Here is a 23,340-nt window from a genome sequence, read left to right on the forward strand (position 1 = left end):
GGGCTCATCAACGGTCTACGGGAAGGACCCTTTAGCCACTCCATATCCAAGAAGCATCCGACATCTCTAAACGAGGTACAAGAATAGGCTAAAAAGTATATCAACATGGAGGAGAACTCCCGATTAGGAAAAAAATCCAAAGCCAGATTCTCCTACCCACCTCGGGATAAGGATAAAGATTCCAGGAAAAAAGAAGACCAATCCGCAGAAAAGCCCAGGAAATACCATAATTACACCCCTCTTCGGGTATCCCTTGTGGATGTCTATTGGGAGCTATGCAATACAGAAAAAATCCCACCTCATCGCCCGATTAAACATAAAAGGGGAGGAAGTCAGACTGAATACTGCGAATACCATAGGATCTACGGACACCTCACTAACGAGTGCTATGACTTGAAGAATGTCATAGAAAAATTGGCTCGAGAAGGAAGACTAGACCGATTCCTAGCCAACAGGACCGACGAGCCAAAAAAGAGAAGAAGGGATGAAGAGGAGGGGCGAGCTGAACGACCTCCTCACACCCCAGAAAGGCATGTTCATATGATCAACGGAGGATTCGCAGGAGGAAGAATCTCCAAATTATCCCGAAAAAGACACCTCAAAGAAGTATACCATCTCAGGGAAGGGGATAGGTCATCCGACCTCCCCACTATCGCCTTCACTAAAGAAGACGCCGCGGGTATCATCCCCGGGCATGATGACCCCGTAGTCATTACCATCATACTTGCCAATGCCAATCTTCACCGAACACTTGTCGACCAAGGAAGCTCTGCAGATATCCTATTCAAACCCGCCTTTGACAAGCTCAGTCTGCAAGAAAAGGAGCTCAGAGCATACCCCAATAGCCTGTTTGGGCTCGGAGACGCCCCAATCCAGCCCCTAGGCTACATCCCTCTACACACGAACTTTGGAAAGGGAACCCACTCTAGAACACTGAGCATCGACTACATCGTAGTCGACGTGAGCTCCATGTACAACGCCTTCATAGGTCGGACAACGCTAAATCAGCTCGCCGCAGTAGTCTCCACTCCACACCTATGCATGAAATTTCCAACCCAAGAAGGGATAGCCACCATAAAAGGAGACCAAAAGCTCGCGCGACGCTGTTACAACGAAAGTCTAAATCTTAAAGGCGATTCCAGAGGAAAGGAGACCAACACTATAGAACTCGGGAGAGCCCGAGCCCGCGAAGAATTTTGTCCTCAACCAGAAGGCGAGACCGAAGAGGTCCAAGTCGGAGATGCTCAAGATAAAACAACAAACATAGGCGCGAACTTAAAAGGAGACTTAATGGAGCTACTAATAAGGTTCCTAAAGGAGAATTCCGACCTATTCGCGTGGAAGGCCATGGATATGTCTGGCATAGATCCCAGCTTAATGTGCCACAAACTATCGGTGTATTCTGGATCTCGACTAGTACAACAAAAGCGCAGAAAGCTCGGCTCAGAAAGATCACAGGTCATGGAAGAATAAGTACAGGCCTTACTAGAGGTGGGATTCATAAGGGAGGTTAAATCCCACTATGGCTAGCCAATGTCGTGCTGGTAAAAAAGCCAAATGGAAAGTGGCGGATGTGTGTCGACTACACCGACCTCAACAAAGCCTGCCCAAAAGACCCGTACTCCCTCCCAAACATCGACACCCTAGTCGACGCCTCGTCAGGGTATAAGTAACTTTCCTTCATGAACGCCTACTCGGGATACAACCAAATCCCGATGCATCAACCCAATCAAGAGAAGACCTCGTTCCTGACCCCAAAAGCAAACTACTGCTATGTAGTCATGCCATTCGGACTCAAGAATGCGGAGGCTACATACCAGAGGTTAATGAACAAAGTTTTTGCCAACCACATGGGGAAGCTGATGAAAGTCTACGTAGACGACATGCTGGTAAAGACACAAAAAGAAGAAATGCTGTTACTTGACCTCGCTGAAGTATTCAGCACCATAAGAAAACACGGGATGAGACTGAATCCCACCAAGTGCACTTTCGCGGTAGAGGCCGGCAAATTCCTAAGGTTTATGCTCACCCAGAGAGGAATTGAAGCAAACCCAGAAAAATGCCAGGCCGTACTCAATATGAAAAGCCCGAACTGCATCAAAGAGGTACAGCAGCTAAACGGAAGGCTAGCGGTCCTATCTAGGTTTCTAGCCAGATCGGCCATAAGATCCCTCCCCTTCTATGCAACTCTAAGAAAAGGAAAGAGGTTTGAATGGACCCCAGAATGTGAACAAGCCTTCCAAGACTCAAAACATTCCTAGGGCAACCACTTATTCTGACCCGACCTCGACAAGGAGAAGAACTGATCCTATACCTCGTCGTGGGAAGTCGGGCAATAGCCTCAGCCCTAGTCAGAGAAGACGAAAATGGACAACAACCCGTCTACTTCATCAGTAAAGCTTTGCAAGGGGTGGAACTAAACTATCAAAAGATAGAAAAGTTCGCTTACGCCCTCATACTTACATCCCGACGACTTCGACCATACTTTCAAACCCACACCATCAGAATACGGACCAACCAATCCATTAAAGGTATCCTGCAGAAAACCGACTTAGCTGGAAGAATCCTACAATGGGTGGCCGAGTTGTCCAAATTCGATCTTAAGTACGAAGCTCAGACAACCATCAAGTCCCAATACCTGGCTGACTTCGTCACAGAGTACACCGACACCCCAGGAATCCCCATTGATTGGCACCTTTACGTTGATGGCTCATCAAACAGAGCTGGAGGTGGAGCGGGCGTTATCCTAGAAAGTGACCAGGAAACCCAACTCGAACTCTCCTTAAGGTTCGAATTTCTCGCCTCAAATAATCAAGCCGAGTACGAAGCCCTAATGGCTGGTTTGAAGTTGGCTAGGGAAGTCGGATCCCAAAAGCTTACCATCTTCAGTGATTCACAAGTAGTCACCTCGCAAATAGAAGGAAGCTACCAGGCAAAGGATCCCACCATGAAAAAATATATAGACAAGACCAGAGAACAGCTCGAAAAATTCATGGGATACGAGATCCGACATATACCTCACGAACAAAACGCCCGAGCTGATACACTTTTGAAACTAGCCAGCACCAAATCAGAGGGCAACAATAGAAGTCTCATATAAGAAACACTACAAAACCCGTCAACTTCGGAAGAAGAGAAGGTTCTAAACATATCAGATCAGGACCAAGGTTGGATGACTCCCATAATCAACTACCTCAAGTCTGAAACACTCGCCGCAGATAAAAAGGAGGCAAAAAGGCTAGTACAAGAAGCACCGTACTACACCATAGTGCACAACGTCCTATATAGGAGAGGGATCTTAACACCCCTCCTAAAATGCGTCCTGACCTCTACTACAAGGGAAGTCCTAGAAGAAGTCCACGGTGGCATATGTGGCAACCACCTCGGGGCACGAGCTCTTTCCGAAAAGGTACTCCGAGCTGGCTTTTATTGGCTGACCTTGCAAAAGAAAGCAACAGAGTTTGTTAAAACATGCCCTCCATGCGAGAAGCACGCCAACTTTCATATTGCCCCACCCTGGCCGTTCGCAAAGTGGGGGCTTGACCTCCTCGGACCATTCCCCCAGGGATCAGGGCAAGTTATATTCCTCATTGTAGGAATAGACTACTTCACAAAGTGGATTGAGGCAGAGCCATTGGCCGCCACCACCACCCAAAGAAGTTGGAAATTCCTATACAGAAATATTATCACAAGGTTCGGGGTCCCATGCTCCATCACCACGGATAATGGCACTCAGTTCACCGACACGGGCTTCAGGAACTTGGTAGCTGATCTAAAAATCAAGCACCAGTTCACCTCCATGGAACACCCACAAGCCAATAGACAGGCGGAAGCCCCCAACAAAGTCATATTGGCCGGGTTAAAATGGAGACTACAGGATGCAAAAAGAGCTTGGGCTGAAGAGCTCCCGCAAGTTCTATGGGTATACCGGACAACACCACACTCCACCACCGGGGAATCACCCTTCCGACTTGCTTACGAAATAGAGGCAATGATCCGCGTAGAGATAGAAGAAAGATCTCCTAGGGTGATCCTCTACAATGAAGATACCAACTCCCAAGCACAAAGGGAAGAGCTCGACCTACTTCTAGAGGTCCGAGAAAGAGTTCGGATTAGAGAGGAAGCACTGAAGCGTCAAATGGCTTTGAGGTATAATCGGAGAGTAATCCAGCAAAGCTTCACCACCGATGACCTCATCCTAATCCGAAACAACATCGGAGTAGGTTGGTCAAGAGAAGGAAAGTTAGCAGCCAACTGGAAAGGGCCATACCGAATCACAGAAGTACTAGGAAAAGGTTACTATAGGGTGGCCAACCTCCAAGGGCGGGAGCTCCCAAGGTCATGGCATGCCTGCAACCTAAGAAGGTACTATAGCCAGAAAAAGGGTCTCCGGCCAAGGCGCACTCTTTTTCCCCTAAAGGGTTTTTAATGAGGCACCAGGCCCAGACCTAAAAGCTGCTCGACTAGTAGGGTAAGCACTAATATATACATTCTCTTATTTATATTTTTCATTTTACTACCTGAATAAAAATTTAAGATTCCCTGAAAAGTTTCCTACCAAGATGCATTAATTTACTCTCAAAGCACAAAATTCATCACCCGACCAAAGAAAGGTCGGCAAGGTGAAGCGACAAAGTCAAAAGTTAATGCGAGAAGTTATAAAAAGTAACCCATATAAAGCGACCTGACGAGGTCAGACTAAAATGGGATTACTAGAAATAACATAAGAAGGCCCGACAGAGAAGTCGGACCAATGAAAGGATCACTACAAAGGGAACAACACCATTTGAAGGCCAAAAAAGTTGAACAAACTCAAGGTCAAAAAGCTTAGCCAAAAGGTACTAGTCGTAAAAAGGGACGTTACTTAAAAGGCGAGAGCGCGACCTCGAACAAGGCTAAAAAGTCATCCAAACAAACTAAAAAGAAAAGGTTCTATATGAGAATGCTACCTAAAAATTTGTTGGAAACTGACTAAAAAGCCCGGACAGCAAGCCATAAAGGACGATGTCGCCAAAACAGAAGGTTGTTAGCACAACTAAAACAAGGCGCGATCCAAAAGGCAAACATAGAAGTCCATAAAACAAACACCACCTTGAAAAAGGTGTCGAACCAAGGAGTCCCGAACATCTACATCCTAGGGTATAAAGAGCCCACGAAGGGACAACGTCGCCAAAAACACAAGACCATACAAGGGTTGAAAGAACAACCTCAAAACAAAAGCACCCCGCCAAAAGCTAAATCGGTGCATCACTAAGACAAACTGAAACACAAAAATTAAAACATTTAAGGCTCAAGGGCTGCCCCATGGCAACCCAAGAGTTTAAAGTGTTTTGATTAAGAACAAAAGTTGCTAAGAAGCAACTAGGAAAAATGTCAGAAAAGTCATCCCAAAAGTGTTACAAAACCAAAGTTCAAAAGGTCCATAGGTCGGACCACATCAATACATAATAAAAAAGAGATATGAAAAAGAGAACTATAAAGGATCCAGCTTCACCCCGGTGGCAGCATCTTTAGGAGAAGGAGGGATAACTGAGATCGGGGTAGCTCCAACAACCCCATCCGGGCCATTCAAGATCTCCATGTCGGGCTCGGGCTCAGGAGGGACCACCTCAGCAAAAGGGGCTGCAGAAGCCTTAACTATCAACACAGAAGGAGGAGCCTCGTCATCATCAGGGGAAGGCACAATCTTGCCATCCTCCACAATATTATCCATGCTAAACAGACTGAGGTCGGCGTCGGGAGCAATAACTCGGACCTGGGCCTTCAGATTCTCATATAAAGTAGTCATACCATTTACCATATGCCCCTGGAGCTCGGCATAGTCATCATAAGCGGATTGAAGCCTTTCCTTGATCTCAAACAGCTTGCCATAGGTTCGAGAATAGCTCTCCTTAGCCTTTTTGGCCATATCTTCAGCCAGATTAGCGGCCGCCTCCGCAGCAGTAGCCCTAGCTTTCTCCTTCTCCACCATAAGCTCCAATCCAACACTCTTGGCCTTCCACTCACGCTTTAAACCCTCCACACTCTCATATTCAGACTTGGCATCTTCAAGAAAAGCCTTAGCGGCACGGACAGGAGACTCTTTAACAACCTGAGACAAGGCAACACTAAGATTAGCCACCCGGATACTATTTCTTGATATAAAGTTGAGGTGGTAAAAGATTGACACGTCATCAGTAGGAACTTGTCATAAGGAGCAATAAGTTCTGAAGCGAAAGCCACACCATCAAAGTCTTTAGCATCTAAATCATAAGTCCCGGCAGTCCTCGGCTTCTTGGGAGGAGGACCCGATAAAGTAGGGGAGGAGGCAGCACCAGAAGTCGCCAAGGGAGGCTCAGTAGGAACCGTCTGAACTCGAGGGGTCGGGATGACCTTCCTCGGACCTTGAGGGTCGGACTCCAGTTTCTTCGGAGGAATCTGACCAGAACCCTCCCCCGACGTCTTGCTCTGAATGTTTTGAGAGGCCACCATTTTCTTGGTCTTCCTCAAGAACTTCATTGAATCAGAATGAGCAACCATCTCTGAAAAAGAAGAAAGGAACCACAGAAACAATCATGTAATGAGAAAATAAAGTAACAAGAGAAGACTGCCTTATAAAGAAGTTGGGCACTACCTAGCTTGGAACGGAGGAGAGCAGGTTCTCCTAAAAACCTTTTCGTATCCAAATGAGGAGGCTTCCCCCAATGCTCCTCTAAAACACCCACAAAAGCCCTCTCTATCTCATCTAGACTCTCCCACGGGTACTTAAGAACTACAGTATCTTTCTGCCACCAAAGGAGGAAGGTCGGTTCATTGTTCTCGTCCAAGAAAAAGGGGTGAACATCCTTAACAGCCCAGACTTTGAAATAAAAATTCTTAAAATCTCAAAAAGAATCATCAAATATAGAAAAAATCTTTTTCCGCTGAGTAGCTTGAAAGGAGATCCAAGAAGCCTTCTTCTTGGCTGCTCCCAGCTTTGTCAACACAAACAAATAAAGGAAGAGAGAAAGGGAAGGTCGGACACCCAGTTCTTGATACAACAACTGAAAGATCTTCATAAAAGCCCAAGAGTTCGGGTGAAACTGCAAGGGGCCACATTACAGTTCCATAGGATTTCGGTCTCAAATGTAGTAAAAGGAATGGTAATACCTAGTTGGGTAAAGAAATAGTCATAGGCATAAAAGAAAAGATGCTCTGCTCGACTTAAGGGAGGGAAACTAACCTTCTCCTCGGGGTCGGGCAACACTAGTTCATAGTTCTTCTCATCCTCCCTACGTTCACAAATCCTATGAAATCTCCTAAGCTTCTCACAAAACTCCGGGTCAGCCACAGTGACACACATTAAGACTATGGAATCTAACTAGTCAGCCATACCAGCAGGAACCTTTGTAGACATCTTGACAATATTCTTACGAGAAGACATAAGAAACTACACCTACAACAAAGAAATAAAAAGGAATGTCACCACCAAAACAACTCGGACATAAGCAATACAAGCGAAGCAAGCACACAGCAAATGAAAGGGCGCCCCAGGGTTCACAAGAAACAAGAAAGTCATCACCAAAACCCAGGAATGTCCTTTGGAGGCAACAAAGCAGATACAGAAAAGGAAGAACACGAGGAATCAAAACCCTAGCCCCTTCACCAAAAAAGAAGAAGTGCGAAAGAAAGCTAAAAAAACCCCAATGCCGACATTCCCGCAAACAAACGGCAAAAATAAAGATTTCAACTTCATCAGAGAAACAAAAAACATGCAATACCACCAGAAGTTCAAACAGAGGGAAATCACAGCCATCAACCAACCAGAAAATACAAAAGATACAAAAAAGAAAGGAAAAGCACCAACATGCAATGAAAAAATGTGGTGACCACAACGAATGCACAGTAGAGACACGAACGATCCACACTGACGAGCGCTTCAAAGAAAGTAGGAAGCTTGGGGCAAAACCAAAGGAGCAAGAGCCAAAGAAAAGAACTTCTTTTTCAGGTATAAGAAAATGAAGACAAAGAGCAAGCAAAGAGCGATGATTTCAAACAAAATATAAAGAGGGAAAAAGAAACGGCCAAAGGGATAAAATCCTAATCAATAGGCTTTAAAAGCACCTGCATACTCCCGAGGAAACAACGCGCTTGAGAAATGAGCGCAGCAATAAAAGAGCAAAAGCAAAAATGCTTCACATTTTAAAATAGCATTTAATGACGCGAAACTCAGGCAAGAAGGAGCAGACCAAACGCAACCGAACAGATGCTTGAACACGACTTTCTCAAAGAGATCGAAGCTTAGAAGAACGACCTCATGAGAAGATCAAAGCCAAGCAGGGGCACTGCTCATACCCTGGGCCGAACTGTAAGGCCCGGGTTGGGCGAAGAGAAAGGAACGACCTCTTCAAAGGTCGACCTGTTGTAGCAAACTCTCACAAAGAGTTCGAACGAACCACGACAAGACCCAAGAAAGGCCCAAAGAGGCCCAAAACAAAGAGTCACCGCCCGCTAGAAGGTGGCTGACCAAAAAGATAAGGACCTCACCCACAAAAGATAAAGATAAAATAATAAACTTATCTCAAATGGAAGGTCATTAAAGTACTACTATAAATACACTGGAGCACCAGGTATAATTCATACTATAATTCTACAAAAAACCTGCCTCAAGTCTGTACTGACTTAAGCATCGGAGTCTCTTTCAGGTACCACCCCCCTCCGGTGAACGAGGATCAACAGCTCCTCCCTCTCCAACAGATCGGGCATAGTAGTCTCGACCGTACCAGAAGGTCTCGTTCGAGATCGACCTCTCCGTTTTAGGTAACCCCCGGAACACTAAGAAAAGCCTAGACTCTTGGAAAAAGTTGGTCAATGCTTTCTTGGCCAAATTCTTTCCACCTCAAAGGATGAGCAAGCTCAGGGTGGAAGTTCAAACCTTCAGAAAAAAAAGGGGGTGAATCCCTCTATGAAGCTTAGGAAAGATACAAGCAATTGATCAGGAGATGTCCTCCTAACGTGCTCTCAGAATGGACTATCCTAGGTATTTTTTATGATGGTCTATCTGAGATGTCCAAGATGTCTTTGGAGCATTCTGCTGGTGGATCACTCCACTTGAAGAAAATTCCTGAAGAGGCGCAGGAACTCATTGAAATGGTTGTAAGTAACCAGTTCATGTACACTTCTGAGAGAAATCCTGTGAACAATGGGGTAGCTCAGAAGAAAGGAGTCCTGGAAGTTGACACTCTGAATGTTATATTGGCTTAGAACAAGATCTTGACCCAACAGGTCAATATGATCATTCAGCATTTGACTTGAATGTAAGCTGCAACTAGCAGCACTCAAGACACCTCCTATGGTAGAGATGCCTATGATCCAGATCAACCCATGATGGAAGAGGTGAATTGTATGGGAGAACCCTATGAAAACACTTAAAACTCCTCATGGAGAAATCATCCTAACCTTTCATGGAAGGATCAACAGAAGCCTCAGCAAGGCTTCAAGAATAATCAAGGTGGAAGAACCTAGAATAGGTTCAACAACAGACTACCATTCCCATCTTCTCAGTAACAGATGGAGACCTCTAAGCAGAGCCTTTTTGACTTAGCAACCATAGTCTCTAAACTCTCTAAGACCACTCACAGTTTCATAACAGAAACTAGGTCCTCCATTAGAAATCTGGAGGTACAAGTTAGTCAACTGAGCAAGAGAATCCCTGAGACCCATCCTAATACTCTTCCTAGTAACACTGAAGTGAACCCAAGAGAAGAGTGCAAGGCCATTTCTATAGAAGCTGAGGCCGAATCTGAAGGGGATACTCTAGTGTTGAATGCCAGAAAGGAAGTCCTTACTACGCGTTCAACGCCCAAAGAAGCACCATCACTGGCATTGAACGCCAGTAAGGAGGTCCTTACTAGGCGTTCAACGCCCAAAGAGGCACACCAACTGGAGTTGAATGCCAGTAAAGGGATACAAGCTGGGCGTTCAACGCCCAAAGAGACACAAGTCCAGGTGTTGAAGGCCACAATAGGAGTCGTTGGCGACCCTAAGCCCACTGAGAACTTTCCTATTGAAGAATTGATAGAACCCAAAGTTCATGACAAGCCCATTGAAGTTCCTTTGAATGATTGGTTGAAGATCGTAGAATCTGAAGAGTACACTTTCTTTGATGAGGAAGAGGAAACTAGGGAAGAGCAAGTTGCTCGGTAACCAGGACTTCTCATAAAGCTGAATGCCAAGTTGTTTGGCACAGAGCCATTAGAGGAAGAACCCCTAGTGCTCACCAAGGAACTCAATGCCTTGGTTCAACAGCAACTACCTCAGAAACTGCCGGATCCTAAACGCTTCCTGATTCCCTGCACCATAGGCACCATTACCTTTGATAAGCCTTTGTGTGACCTAGAGTCAAGCATAAACCTTATGCCACTCTCTGTAATGGAGAGGCTGGGAATCTTTGAGGTACAAGCTTCAAGAATCTCACTAGAGATAACAGACAAGTCAATGAAAAAGGCATATAGTCTGGTAAAGGATGTCTTAGTAAAGGTTGAGAACCTTTACATCCCTGCAGATTTCATAATCTTGGATACTGGGGAGGAAGAGGATGAATTCATCATCATTGGAAGACCCTTCCTAGCCGCTGCCAATGCCATCATTGACGTAGCAAAGGGAGAGCTGATTCTACAATTATGGGAGGACCACATCTTGTTCAAGATGCCTAACCCAACTCTCTCTCTGACAAAAGAGAAACAGTTGTATAATACTTAGTGTTCTAACTTTTTCTCTCAGTGCAAAGTTATACAGAGCCCTCAGACACCAATTCTAAGTTTGGTGTTGGGAAGCAATCATCAAGCACTGAGAATAAAGGTACTAAGAAGAAAGTACCTAAGGACTGGAGGGATAAGAAGATCCCCACTGAAGGCCTCTCACATGGCATGAGAGTTGTCTCTACTGACAATCCAGTCATTCCACACACAATGAACAAGATCATGTCTTTAGAGCATGTGAAACTCATCCATGAGAGCACAGACAAGAAGTTCACTGTAAGGGGCGAAATTCTGAGCCCCTATCCATCTCCGTAAGGAGCTAACCGTCAAGCTAGTGACGTTAAAGAAGCGCTTGTTGGGAGGCAACCTTACCATAATTGATGTTATTTCTGTTTTTCATTAAGTTTATTTCAGTTATATTAGTTTAATTTTCATATTTGTTTAAGTTTGTGATCATGTGCAGTAGTTAGAACAGAAACAGAAACAGTCAGAATTCTAAACAGAACACTCTGGGACGAGTACCTTGCTGGCGTTGAACGCCAGATAAAGAGGCCAGAGTAGGCGTTCAACGCCCATGAGGAGCAGCATCGCTGGCGCTGAATGCCAGCTAGGAAGCATGAAGCTGGTGTTGAACGCTAGGCAGGGGGCAGAGACTGGGCATTCAACGCCCCAACAGAGGCAGAGACCTGGCATTGAACACCAGGAAGGAGCACCCCAATGGGCGTTCAACGCCCCAAGAGGAGTACATAGCTGGCGTTGAACACCAGCCAAGAGCAAGAGCTGGGCATTCAACGCCCACAAGGGGGCAGAGAACTCGAATTCCCTATCCTTTTAAGACTAGTGAGTTCCACAGAATCTCCACTTACCCCACCTTCTTCTTCTCTCTCTTACTTTCATTCTTCCCTATACACTCTCCCCCATAAACCCTCAACCAATCACATCCACACCTCTTTCCAAAACCATCATAACTCCCACCAACCCTCACCCACTTCAAATTCAAAATTTCCTACCTAACTTGGCCGAAAGGGATGGATTGTTAGTGTGGATGATTTGGAAGATATAATTGGGGGGCATGTATGGTTGGGTTCGATTTGTATACTTGGTGGAATTTGGCATATTTTACGTACTAATGGGGATCTTTATACTGGAGCTCTTTTTCTATTATTTCTTTCAGCCATATCCTTAATAGCGGGGTGGTTACACCTACAACCGAAATAGAAACCAAGCGTTTCTTGGTTTAAAAAGGCCGAATCCCGTCTTAATCATCATTGGTCAGGACTATTAGGAGTCAGTTTCTTGGCTTGGATAGGACATTTAGTTCATGTCGCTATTCCAGGAGCTAGTACTCTCTCCCTCCGTCTCCTATATTCTCTTCTTCTTCTACTCTTTTCTTCATATTTTGCTCGAAGACGAGCAAAACTTTTAAGTTTGGTGTTGGAAAAGCCTTGCTTTTTGCTTTCCATTCACACTTATGGCACCCAAAGTAGGAGAATCCTCTAAAAAGAGGAAAGAGAAAGTTGTTGCTTCCACCTCCAAACCTTGGGAGATGGAGAGATTCATCACCAAAGCTCATCAAGACCACTTCTATGAAGTAGTGGCAAAGAAAAATGTGATTCCTGAAGTCCCCTTTAGGCTAAAAAAGAATGAGTACCTGGAGATCCGACAAGAAATCCGGAGGATAGGTTGGGAAGTCCTAACCAATCCTATTCTGAATGTTAGAATCTTGATGGTGCAAGAGTTCTATGCTAATGCATGGGTCACTAAAAACCATGACACTAGTATGAACCCATATCCTAAAAATTGGAGCACCATGGTCTGAGGGCGACCTTTGGATTTTAGCCCAGAGAGTGTAAGGTTGGTGCTCTATTTTCCAATAATGCAAGGAGACCTACATCCTTACACTAGAAGAGTCAATTTTGATCAAAGGCTGGACCAAGTCCTTTTAGACATTTGTGTGGAAGGAGCTCAGTGGAAGAGGGATGCTTAAGGCAAGCCAATCCAACTAAGAAGGCTTGACCTCAAGCCCGTAGCTAGGGGATGGTTGGAATTCATCCAACGCTCTATCATCCCTACTAGCAATCGGTCAAAAGTGACCATTGACAGAGCCATCATGATTCATTGCATCATGATTAGAAGTGACGTGGAGGTACATGAGGTAATACCTCAAGAGTTGTACAAGAAAGCTGAAAAGTCTTCCACCTTAGTAAGGTTGGCATTCTCCCGCCTTATCTGTCATCTATGCAATTCAGCTGGGATTGTCATAGAAGGAGACATTCCAATTGAGGAGGACAAGCTTATCACTAAAAGAAGGATGGAGCAAACAAGAGAGCCTACACATACAAGAGCATGTGGAGCTGCCTCAACAAGAAATCCCTGAGATGCCTTGAGGGATGCATTTTCCTCCCCAAGGCTATTGGGATCAATTGCATACTTCTCTAGGAAAATTAAGCTCCAGCATGAATCAATTGAGGATGGGACATCAAGAGCATTCCACCATCCTCTATGAAATAAGAGAAGATCAAAGGGCCATGAGAGAAGATCAAAGAGCCATGAGGGAAGAACAACAAAGGCAGGGGCGTGACATAGAAGAAATCAAGTACTCTATTGGATCCTCCAGAAGGAGTAGTAAACGCCATGACTAAGGTGGATTCGTTCCCCTAATCCCATGTTGCTTATGTTATTTTTTTCTGTTTTTCATGTATTTTGTTTTATTGTCTATTTTTAGTGTATGATCATCTTTATTTTATGTTTTAAAGCTATGAAATATTCCATGCATCTCTTACCTTTCTTAAAAGAAAATTTTAATTGAAAAAGAAAAGTAAGATGCATGAATTTTGAGTTATACATTAAGAATAGTTCAATTATTTGATGTGGTGGCATTATTTTTGTTTTCTGAATGTATGAATGAATAGTGCATATTTGATGTTGGAGTTAAAGAACGTTGGCTCTTAAAAGAATAATGATGAAAATGAAGTGTTATTGGTGATTTGAAAAATCCAAAAAAATTGATTCTTGAAGCAATAAAAAGCAGCAAAAAGCAATAAAAAAATATATGCGAAAAAAATAGAAAATAGATAAGCAAGTAGAAAAAGAAAAAGCCAATAGCTCTTTAAACCAAAAGGCAAAAGCAAGGATCCAAGGCTTTGAGCATCAATGGTTAGGAGGGCTTAAAAGAAACAAGATCTTAGCCTAAACAGTTCAAATGAGCTGCTTCCCTAACTATATGCTTGTGGTGTGGTGTCAAGTAAAAAGCTTGAGACTGAGCAGTTAAAGTCGTGATCCAAAGGAAAGAGTGTGCTTAAGCACTCTGGACACCATTGGTTGGGGATTCTAGCAAAGTTGAATCACAATCCGAAAGGGTTCACCCAATTAAGTGTCTGTGGCGTTTATGTATCTGGTGGTAATACTGGAAAAGAAAGCGCTTAGGGCCACGACTAAGACTCTAAAGAAGATGTGTTCAAGAATAAAAAAGAGCTAAACTAAGAGAATCAATAGTATCATCTAGATTCTAAGTTCCTAAAGATCCCAATCATTCTGAGCTTCAATGAAAAGTGAGATACCAAAACTATTCAGAAGCAAAAAGCTACTAGTCCCGCTCATCTAATTGAAACTGAGTTTCATCGAAAACTCTGAGATTTATTATATCATTCTCTTCTTTTTAATCCTACTTGTTTTTGGTTGCTTGGGGACAAGCAACAGTTTAAGTTTGGTGTTTTGATGAGCGGATATTTTATACGCTTTTTGGCATCATTTTCATATAGTTTTCATGATGTTTTGTTTAGGTTTTATTATATTTTCATAGGTTTTAGTGCAAAATTCATATTTTTAGATTCTACTTTGAGTTTGAGTGTTTTATGATAATTTCAGGTATTTTCTGGCTGAAATTGAGGAGCTTGAGCAAAAGTCTGACTCAGAAACAGAGAAAGGACTGCAGATGCTGTCAGGATCTGAGCTCTATGCACTTGAAGGAGTATTTCTAAAGCTACAGAAGTCCTAATGGTGCGCTCTCAATGGCTATAGAAAGCTAACATCCAGGGCTTTCCAGAAATATATAATAGTTCATAGTTTGCTCTGGAAATGAAGGTCCAAAACTGGCGTTTAATGCCAGCCACCAGCCCCAGTCCTGGCGTCCAACGCCCAGAAGGGAGTAGCTAGCGTCCAACACCCAAAAAGGAGTCCCAAGCCAGTGTTCAATGTCCCTAAGGGGTACTAGCTCTTGGAGACACCCCAAGCTCAGCCCAAACACTTACCAAGTAGGCTCGAAAAGTGGATTTTCGCACTACAAGGCTAGTTATCTTATTTTCTGTAATTCTTAGTTAGCAGATTAGTATATATAGGAGAAGATCAACCATGTTTAGGATCACTCTTCAGCATATCTTATTTTCGAACACTATTTTCTTGTACAGTATGAGTCACTAACCTCCTAAGGTTAAGGTTAGGAGCTCTGCTGATTCTTATGAATTAATAATATCACTATTCTATTTCAACCTATGTTTGATTCTATTCTAAGATGTATCTTCGTTCTTCATCCTAATGGATTGGGAGTGTAACTTGACCGTCATCTGAATTCCACATGGGTTCTTGCAAGTCCTTGACGGGATAGTATTGAACCACCAGCTTGATTATACATTTCTTAGACAGCTAATCCACGGCTTCGTTGGAGACTTCTCGAGACATCAGTTTAGCCGAGGTACGGGGAGATTAGGGCCTTTGTGGTATAGGCTAGAATCTAGGCAGCATCGTTCTCTGATCTGGAAGATCTGACCTTATCTGTGGCATTTTTAGTAGATCACCAAGGGAATGGACTGCTAGAGCTTCACCCCCATTCAGATTGGATGACCGCTAACCTGACATTTGATCTGAAGCAGAAGAGATTAATGACCACTGACCCGGCGTTAATCACATACAGCCTGCCATGGAATGAATCAATCAGAAGTTGGACTAGATGGTGAGAAAAGTTGATCTAGAAGGAAGAAGCATTTCCGAAGCCTCAACCGTTCTCATACCATAGATTCCACACCTATCTAGTAACATTTTATTTATTTATCTGTTTTATGCGTTTTCTCGTGACAACTATATTTTTTATCCGCCTAACTAAGATTCGCAAGATATCCACTGCTTGGTCAAACCAACAATCTCCGTAAGATCAACCCTCACTCACCTGAGGTATTACTTGGATGACCCGGTATACTTGCCGGTCTATCTGTGCGAAACGTGCGGAATCAGTTTCGTGCACCATCAGCCTTGGGGTTTTCTGTTATTGCACAATCTCTTATAGTGTGACCAACATCTCCACATACTTGCTTTCTAGAGACTTTTAATTATGTATTTTATTTCTCCTTTATTCCATTCGATGTCGTAATCTGTGTGTTAAGTGTTTCAGGCTTTATAGGGCATGAATGAGTTGGAGATTGGAGAGGAAGCTTGCAAAAATGGAAGGAACACAAGGAATTGAGGAGATGACCAGCGAGAAGTGACGCGGCCGCATGGATGACGCGACCACGTGGCATAGAATAGCACGAGTGACGCGGCCGCATGGATGACGCGACCGCGTGACATGCGCGATCTGCATAATCTGCAGAATCGCCGGGGGCAATTTCGGGCCTTATTTTGACCCATTTTTCGGCCCAGAAAAGCAGACTAGAGCCAGAGAACATGCAGAAACAAACAACAACATTCATTCTACATAGTTTTAGTTTTTAGATCTAGTTTTTCTCCTCCTCTAGGTTTTCTTTCTACACATTCATAGTTTTTAGGATTTGTTATTTTCATTGTTTTTGCATTGGGATATTGAGAATAGTTATTGCCTCATCAAGACTTCGACATTCTAGTTCGTTCTCTTTACTTATCTCTTACTCTTCCATGTTCCTTAATTTACTTAATTTTACCATTGGATTATTTTAGCATTTATCAATACAAGAATTAATTTTATTTTTAATTAATCTTTTGATCATTATTTATCATGTCTTTCTTTAATTCCCTTTCTTATGTTATGAATTCTTCATTTACAATGAGCGAGTAGTTCCCTAACTTGATGGGAAGTTGATTGAAAGGAACCCTTGAGTTGGGATGCTCAAGAGAAAGATTGTAATTGGATTTATTGTTGGATTGCTTTCTAGTCACTAACACCAATCCTCCCAAGAGTGGATTGGAACTTGTGGATAGAAACAGCATTCCAGCTTGTTTGACTTTTCCTTACTTAGTACGGGACAACTAAACATAATAACCCTCAATTGTCAATTAATCTTGAGAGTACTCCAACAAGAATAGGGCTTCCAGCTAATCAACTCCCAGTCAAGGCTTTTATTTAAATTTATATAAATTCTCTAATTTAATTTCCTGCCATTCAACTCAAACTTTTTTGAAAACATCTGATTAATAAAATAGCACACTTTTCTGCAACTCGTTGGGAGACGACCTGGGATCCATACTCCCAGTATTTTAATTTTTATTTCTGTGACACCCTTCTAAATTGATAAGTGGATTTCTGGTTAGTTGAGAACTATACTTGCAACGCATATTTTATAATCATTCTTAACTCGCCAATTTCCGCTCACATCAATTTTTGGCGCCGTTGCCAGGGAGTTGCAATAGAGTGCTAAAATTATTAATTAGAATTTATTTATTTGCATTTTATTTTATTTTGCTACTATGAGATGCTTGTTTCTTTCGTTGGATGACACGTTCGCTTCTTGATCCAAGCTTGCTAGTATTCGATCCTGAGATTGAAAGAACTATTTCACGAATAAAGCAAGCTCGGCGTCGGTTAGTCCTCTCTGAGGGCGGATCTGAAACGTCACTTGAGAAAGAAACCAGCCCCCGTTCTACTGATTTGGTTGTTTCACGTGCAGGTAACATGGCAGCAGCCAGGAGAGTTACTATCCAGGAAGCTGGAGCCCCTGATTTTACAATGCAATCATTTCAAGTGCATCACCCAGCGGTAGCTACAGATTTTGAAATAAAGACCGCATTACTCAATTTGATGCCCAAGTTTCATGGCTTACCTGCCAAGAGCCTATCAAGCACCTGAGAGATTTTCAAGCAGCCTGTTCTACTATCAGGCGTGATGTTGCAGATGAAACTTCAATTTTGCTGAAAGCTTTCCCGTTCTCTCTTGAGGGGAAGGCAAGAGAGTGGTACTACACTCAACCAGCAGCAATTGTATCCAACTGGGATACACTGAGAAGAGAATTCTTGGAAAAGTTCTTTCCAGCTGAAGTTACTGATAAACTGAGGAAAGACATTTCCATGATTGTTCAGGATGACTCTGAAACTCTTTATGAGTACTGGGAGTGCTTCAATAATCTTCTGGAAGCTTGCCCCCACCATATGATTGACAAGATAGTGTTACTCGGTTATGTCACACAGGGCATGAGGCCCCAAGATAAGACCACATTGGAAAGTGCTAGCAATGGGTCTATGAAAAAGTACAAGACCACTGATGAGGCATGGCAATTGATCAGTGACTTAGCTGAATCTACTAGGAATCATAGGCAGAAACAAGGCCGTGCAAAAGCCGTTGCAGAAGTATCCTCTAGCAGAGAGACTACTGCTTTAACTCATAGTATCTGTGAAATGACCAACTTGCTGAAGCAGATGCAATTGAATCAACAACAAGTTCAACAAGCTCAACCTTCTCCACCATAGCAAAACCAACAGTTAGTCCCACAGAGAGTTTGCAGAATCTGCGCTGATTATAGCCACTATACTGATGAATATTCGTAGCTCCAGCAGGAAGACAACACCGTGACAGCCACACATAACTTCTATGACCACCCTAACCAAGGGTACAATCAAGGTGGAAATTACAACCACGGATGGCAAGACAATTCTAACCAGAATTGGAGGGACAACAACAACAGAGGAGGTAGAGATAATCAGGGAAATCAGAGGTGGAATAACAACAACAATAGGCAGCAGCAGCAGAATCAGAATCAGCCTTACAGAGCACCTCACCTAAGGCAATCACAAGGACCACAGAATATCCTACAGCAAACCTCTCAAATTACCCATCCTTCTGCATCTGCCAATGATGACTTACTACAATCTATTGATCGGAGACAGCAGACCATGGAAAACAACATTAATGCCACTCTGAATGGTCTGACCGCTACTTTGCAGGCTCTTGTCTCCCATATAGGATCAATGAATAACTCCAATAACCAACCTTTGAGCTCCAGTGGAATTCCCTCTCAACCATTACCCAATCCCAAGAGTGGTATTAATGCCATCACCCTGAGGTCCGGAACCACACTGCAGGAGAGGAACCAGGAGGAGCCAAGCTCACCAGAACACGCCTCAGCTGAAGAGGTAGTGGAAATAGAAGATGTTGAAGAGGAGGAAGACATACAGGACATAGCTGAAAAAGAAGAAGTTCAACCACAGGAGGAAGCATCAAAAGGCGCAGACACTACAGAAAACACCACTCCTATTCCTTTTCCACAATTTGCAAGGAAGCCCAGGAAGCAGCTGGAACCTGATCCAAAAATGGTAGAGATATTCAAAAAGATTGAGGTAGCTGTTCTCCTTTTTGATGTCATTCAACAGGTGCCTAAGTATGCAAAGTTTCTAAAAGATTTATGTATACATAAAGACAAAATTAATGAATTAGAAACTATTCCTTTAGGAAGTTCCATATCTGCTTTAATGGGAGGTTTACCTGAAAAGTGTAGTGACCCAGGTCCTTGTATAGTTAATTGTACTATTGGTGGTGTGATAATTTCTAATTGCATGTGTGATTTAGGAGCATGTATGAGTATAATGCCTTTGTCTATATATGATATTTTGAGGCTCCCTCCCTTAAAAAGGTCGGTAGCTCATTTTGTGTTAGCAGATAAAAGCATTATTATAGTGGTTGGAGTTGCTGAAGATGTCTTAGTGGGCATTAAGGGACTCACGTTCCCCACTGATTTTTATATCCTGGAAATGCCCCAAAATGACTCAGACAAGCCATCATCAATCCTACTCGGAAGACCATTCTTGAAGACCTCAAAGTTTAAATTAGATGCTTTTTCAGGAACATACTCTTTTGAAATAGATGGCCGAGTAGTGATCTTCAATCTAAATGGAGTTATGAAGCATCCTCCAGAGGATCACTCTATCCTCAAGTGTGACATTATAGATGAAACCGTGGCTGAATTTCACCAGGAAGAATTCGAAGAGAAGCTCACAGGACAAGGTCCAAGTGTGGGGACATTCTCAGAGGACAATGACAGTGCCTTACCACTATTACCAGCTCCAGACAACCCAGAGCCTGAACAAGATCAGAAGTTGGAATTAAAACCCCTTCTCCCACACCTCAAATATGCTTACCTTGAAGACGGGCAGAAGTTTCCGGTTATCATTGCAAGGGAACTCACTTCTCAACAGGAAGAATAGCTACTTGGTGTGCTGAGGAGGCACAAGAAGGCAATTGGGTGGAGTTTGGCAGATATAGTAGGCATAAACCCTCAAGTCTGTGAGCACAGAATATTTTTAGAAGAGGGAGCAAGACCTATCCGTCAACCCCAGAGAAGATTGAACCCCACTATCCTAAAGGTTGTCAAAAAGGAAGTGACCAGACTACTAAAGGCAGACATCATCTATCCCATCTCAGACAGTGAATGGGTAAGCCCAGTACAAGTGGTGCCAAAGAAGTCTGGAGACACGGCAGTGAAGAATGAGCACGGAGAGCTCCTGACAACCAGAGTTCAGAACGCCTGGAGGGTCTGCATTGACTACAAACACCTCAACCAAGCAACTCGTAAGGATCACTATCCTCTTCCATTCATTGATCAAATGCTGGATCGCCTGTCAGGTAAATCGCATTATTGCTTTTTAGATGGTTACACATGTTATTTCCATATTCATATAGCTCCTGAGGATCAGAAAAAGACCACTTTTACATGTCCTTTTGGGACTTATGCTTACAAGAGAATGCCCTTTGGCTTGTGCAATGCACCAGCTACTTTCCAGAGGTGCATGATGAGTCTTTTCTCTGATCTTATTGAGGACTGTATGGAGGTTTTTATGGATGATTTTAGTGTATACGGCGATTCCTTTAGCCTTTGCTTAGGTGGATTATCTAGAGTATTAGATAGATGTGTCAGTACAAACCTTGTATTGAATTTTGAAAAATGTCACTTTATGGTTAAACAAGGAATTGTACTAGGACATGTTGTATCTAATACTGGCATTTCTATAGATCCAGCAAAGGTGGATGTTATTTCTAGTTTACCTTGCCCCTCTTCTGTGAGGGAGGTCCGTTCTTTCCTTGGCCATGCAGGTTTTACAGGAAATTCATTAAGGACTTCAGTAAGGTAGCACTTCCCTTATCCAGATTACTACAGAAAGATGTTGAGTTCGAGTTCAGTGAAAATTACAAACAAGCGTTTGATAAGCTGAAGACTGCACTAACTCAATCTCCAATTGTAAGAGGACCAAACTGGAGCCAACCATTTGAAATAATGTGCGATGCTTCCAACCATGCAGTAGGAGCAGCACTGGCTCAGTGTGAAGGTAAAGATCCTTTTGTTGTTGCTTACGCGTCTAAAACTTTAGATGTCGCTCAGTCGAATTACACTACTACTGAGAAAGAACTTCTTGCTATTGTTTTTGCTCTGGATAAATTCTGAGCCTATTTACTTGGTACTAAAGTAGTAGTGTATTCAGACCACGCAGCTCTAAAGTATTTATTAGCTAAAAAGGAGTCCAAACCAAGGCTTATACGTTGGATACTGCTATTACAAGAATTTGATTTAGAAATTAAGGATAGGAGTGGTAACCAGAATTTAGTGGCAGACCACTTGAGTCGCCTTGAACATATTACAGATGACTCCACTCCTATAGCTGATAATTTCCCATTTGATAACCTGCAAGCAGTATCTGAGATACTCCCTTGGTATGCACTTGTAGCTAATTATCTAGTTAGCCGCACTTTTCCTCCAAACTTTTCTAAGCATCAAAGAGAAAAGTTGAAAAGCGAGTCTAAATATTATATATGGGATGACCCATATTTATGGAGATGTGGCGCTGACCAGGTAATTAGACGGTGTGTGCCTCAATCAGAATTCTAGTCCATCTTAGAGGCCTGTCACTCATCTGAGAGTGGAGGACATTTTGGCCCTCAAAGAACTGCTAGAAAAATCTTAAACTGTGGATTCTGGTGACCTACTCTTTTTAGAGACGCTGCTGAATTTTGTAGATCTTGTTTCCCATGCCAGAAATTTGGTAATATATCCAGGAGGGATGAGATGCCTCAACAGATTATGCTTTTCTGTGAAATTTTTGATGTTTGGGGCATTGACTTCATGGGTCCATTTCCAAATTCTAATGGTTATTTCTATATATTGTTAGCTGTGGATTACATTTCCAAATGGGTGGAAGCAATTCCTACCCGCACTGATGATGCTAACACTGTTGTTTCTTTTGTTAGAAACTACATTATTTGTTGCTTTGGATCACCACGAGCAATTGTGAGCGATCAAGGCACCCATTTTTGTAATAGGAGACTAACAGGACTAATGAAGAAGCATGGGATAATTCATAAAGTTGCAACAGCCTACCATCCTCAGACTAATGGGCAAGCCGAGGTGTCAAATAGAGAGATAAAGCGTATCTTGCAGAAGATAGTCAAACCTCATAGAAGAGACTGGAGCACCAGGCTACAAGACGCACTCTGGGCATACAGAACAGCATAAAAAACATCCATTGGGATGAGTCCTTTCCACTTAGTTTATGGAAAATCTTGTCACCTCCCTGTTGAGGTAGAGCATAAAGCCTTTTGGGCAGTAAAGGAATGCAACATGGGAATTGAGAGAGCCGGAGTTGAAAGGAAGTTGCAGCTGCAAGAACTGGAAAGCCTTCGCCTAGAAGCTTATGAGAACTCAAGACTATACAAGGAGAAGATGAAGGCTGTACATGATCAGCACATCAAGAGAAAAGAGTTCCAACCTAGGGACTTAGTCCTCCTTTACAAGTCTCAACTGAGGCTCATGCCAGGCAAGTTGAGATCAAGATGGGACAGTCCATACAGAGTAGAGAAGGCCGAACCGTACGGAGTCTATCACTTAAGTCATCCTTCAAGCTCTGAACCTATCAAAGTTAATGGACATCGTTTAAAGCTGTACCATGGCGAGAAGCTGAAGAAAAACAAGGAGCTCGAGATCTTCCTCTTGGAAGATCCCCACATAGCTGAAGACTGAGCTAGTGGAGCGTCCAACTTACGGACGTTAAAGCAAAGTGCTAGGTGGGAGACAACCCACCATGGTATGATCGTTCTTTTCTTTATTTTTAGTTTTCTTATTCAATAACTCTTCTCTTCATTAGTACATTTCATGCATCTGCATTTACATACCTTTATTTTAAATAAAAAAAAATCACGCGACGCGACCGCCTTATTGATGCGTCCGCGTCGCAAGGAGATGGGAGACAATAATAATATGAACAGAAAGTTACGCAGGAGCCAATGGCATAAATCACCCCACGCGACCGTGACGCCGACGCGACCGCGTCATATGGGAATAATGGCCTCCCACGCGACCGCGCGACCAGGATTTCGATGTCAAAGTGGTGCACACCCGAAAGTTGTGCTAGAGTGGTGCTGGACTGGCGCTGGACGCACAGTCCCTCTGGTGCACAAAAT

General features: G+C 43.2%; 1 protein-coding gene across 1 annotated transcript; it reads left to right on the forward strand.

Moving 5' to 3' along the window:
* Window positions 1-1,781: 1,781 nt before the first annotated feature.
* On the forward strand, window positions 1,782-3,100 carry LOC148573388 (uncharacterized). The gene is made up of 2 exons (XM_088505754.1): window positions 1,782-2,105; window positions 2,543-3,100. The coding sequence occupies exons 1-2, from the start codon at window positions 1,782-1,784 to the stop codon at window positions 3,098-3,100; spliced, it is 882 nt and encodes a 293-aa protein (XP_088361880.1).
* The last annotated feature ends 20,240 nt before the right edge of the window (window positions 3,101-23,340 follow it).

Source organism: Arachis ipaensis, chromosome B2, assembly GCF_059453495.1.
Source record: "Arachis ipaensis isolate K30076 ecotype BB chromosome B2, ASM5945349v1, whole genome shotgun sequence".
Lineage (NCBI taxonomy): Eukaryota > Viridiplantae > Streptophyta > Magnoliopsida > Fabales > Fabaceae > Arachis > Arachis ipaensis.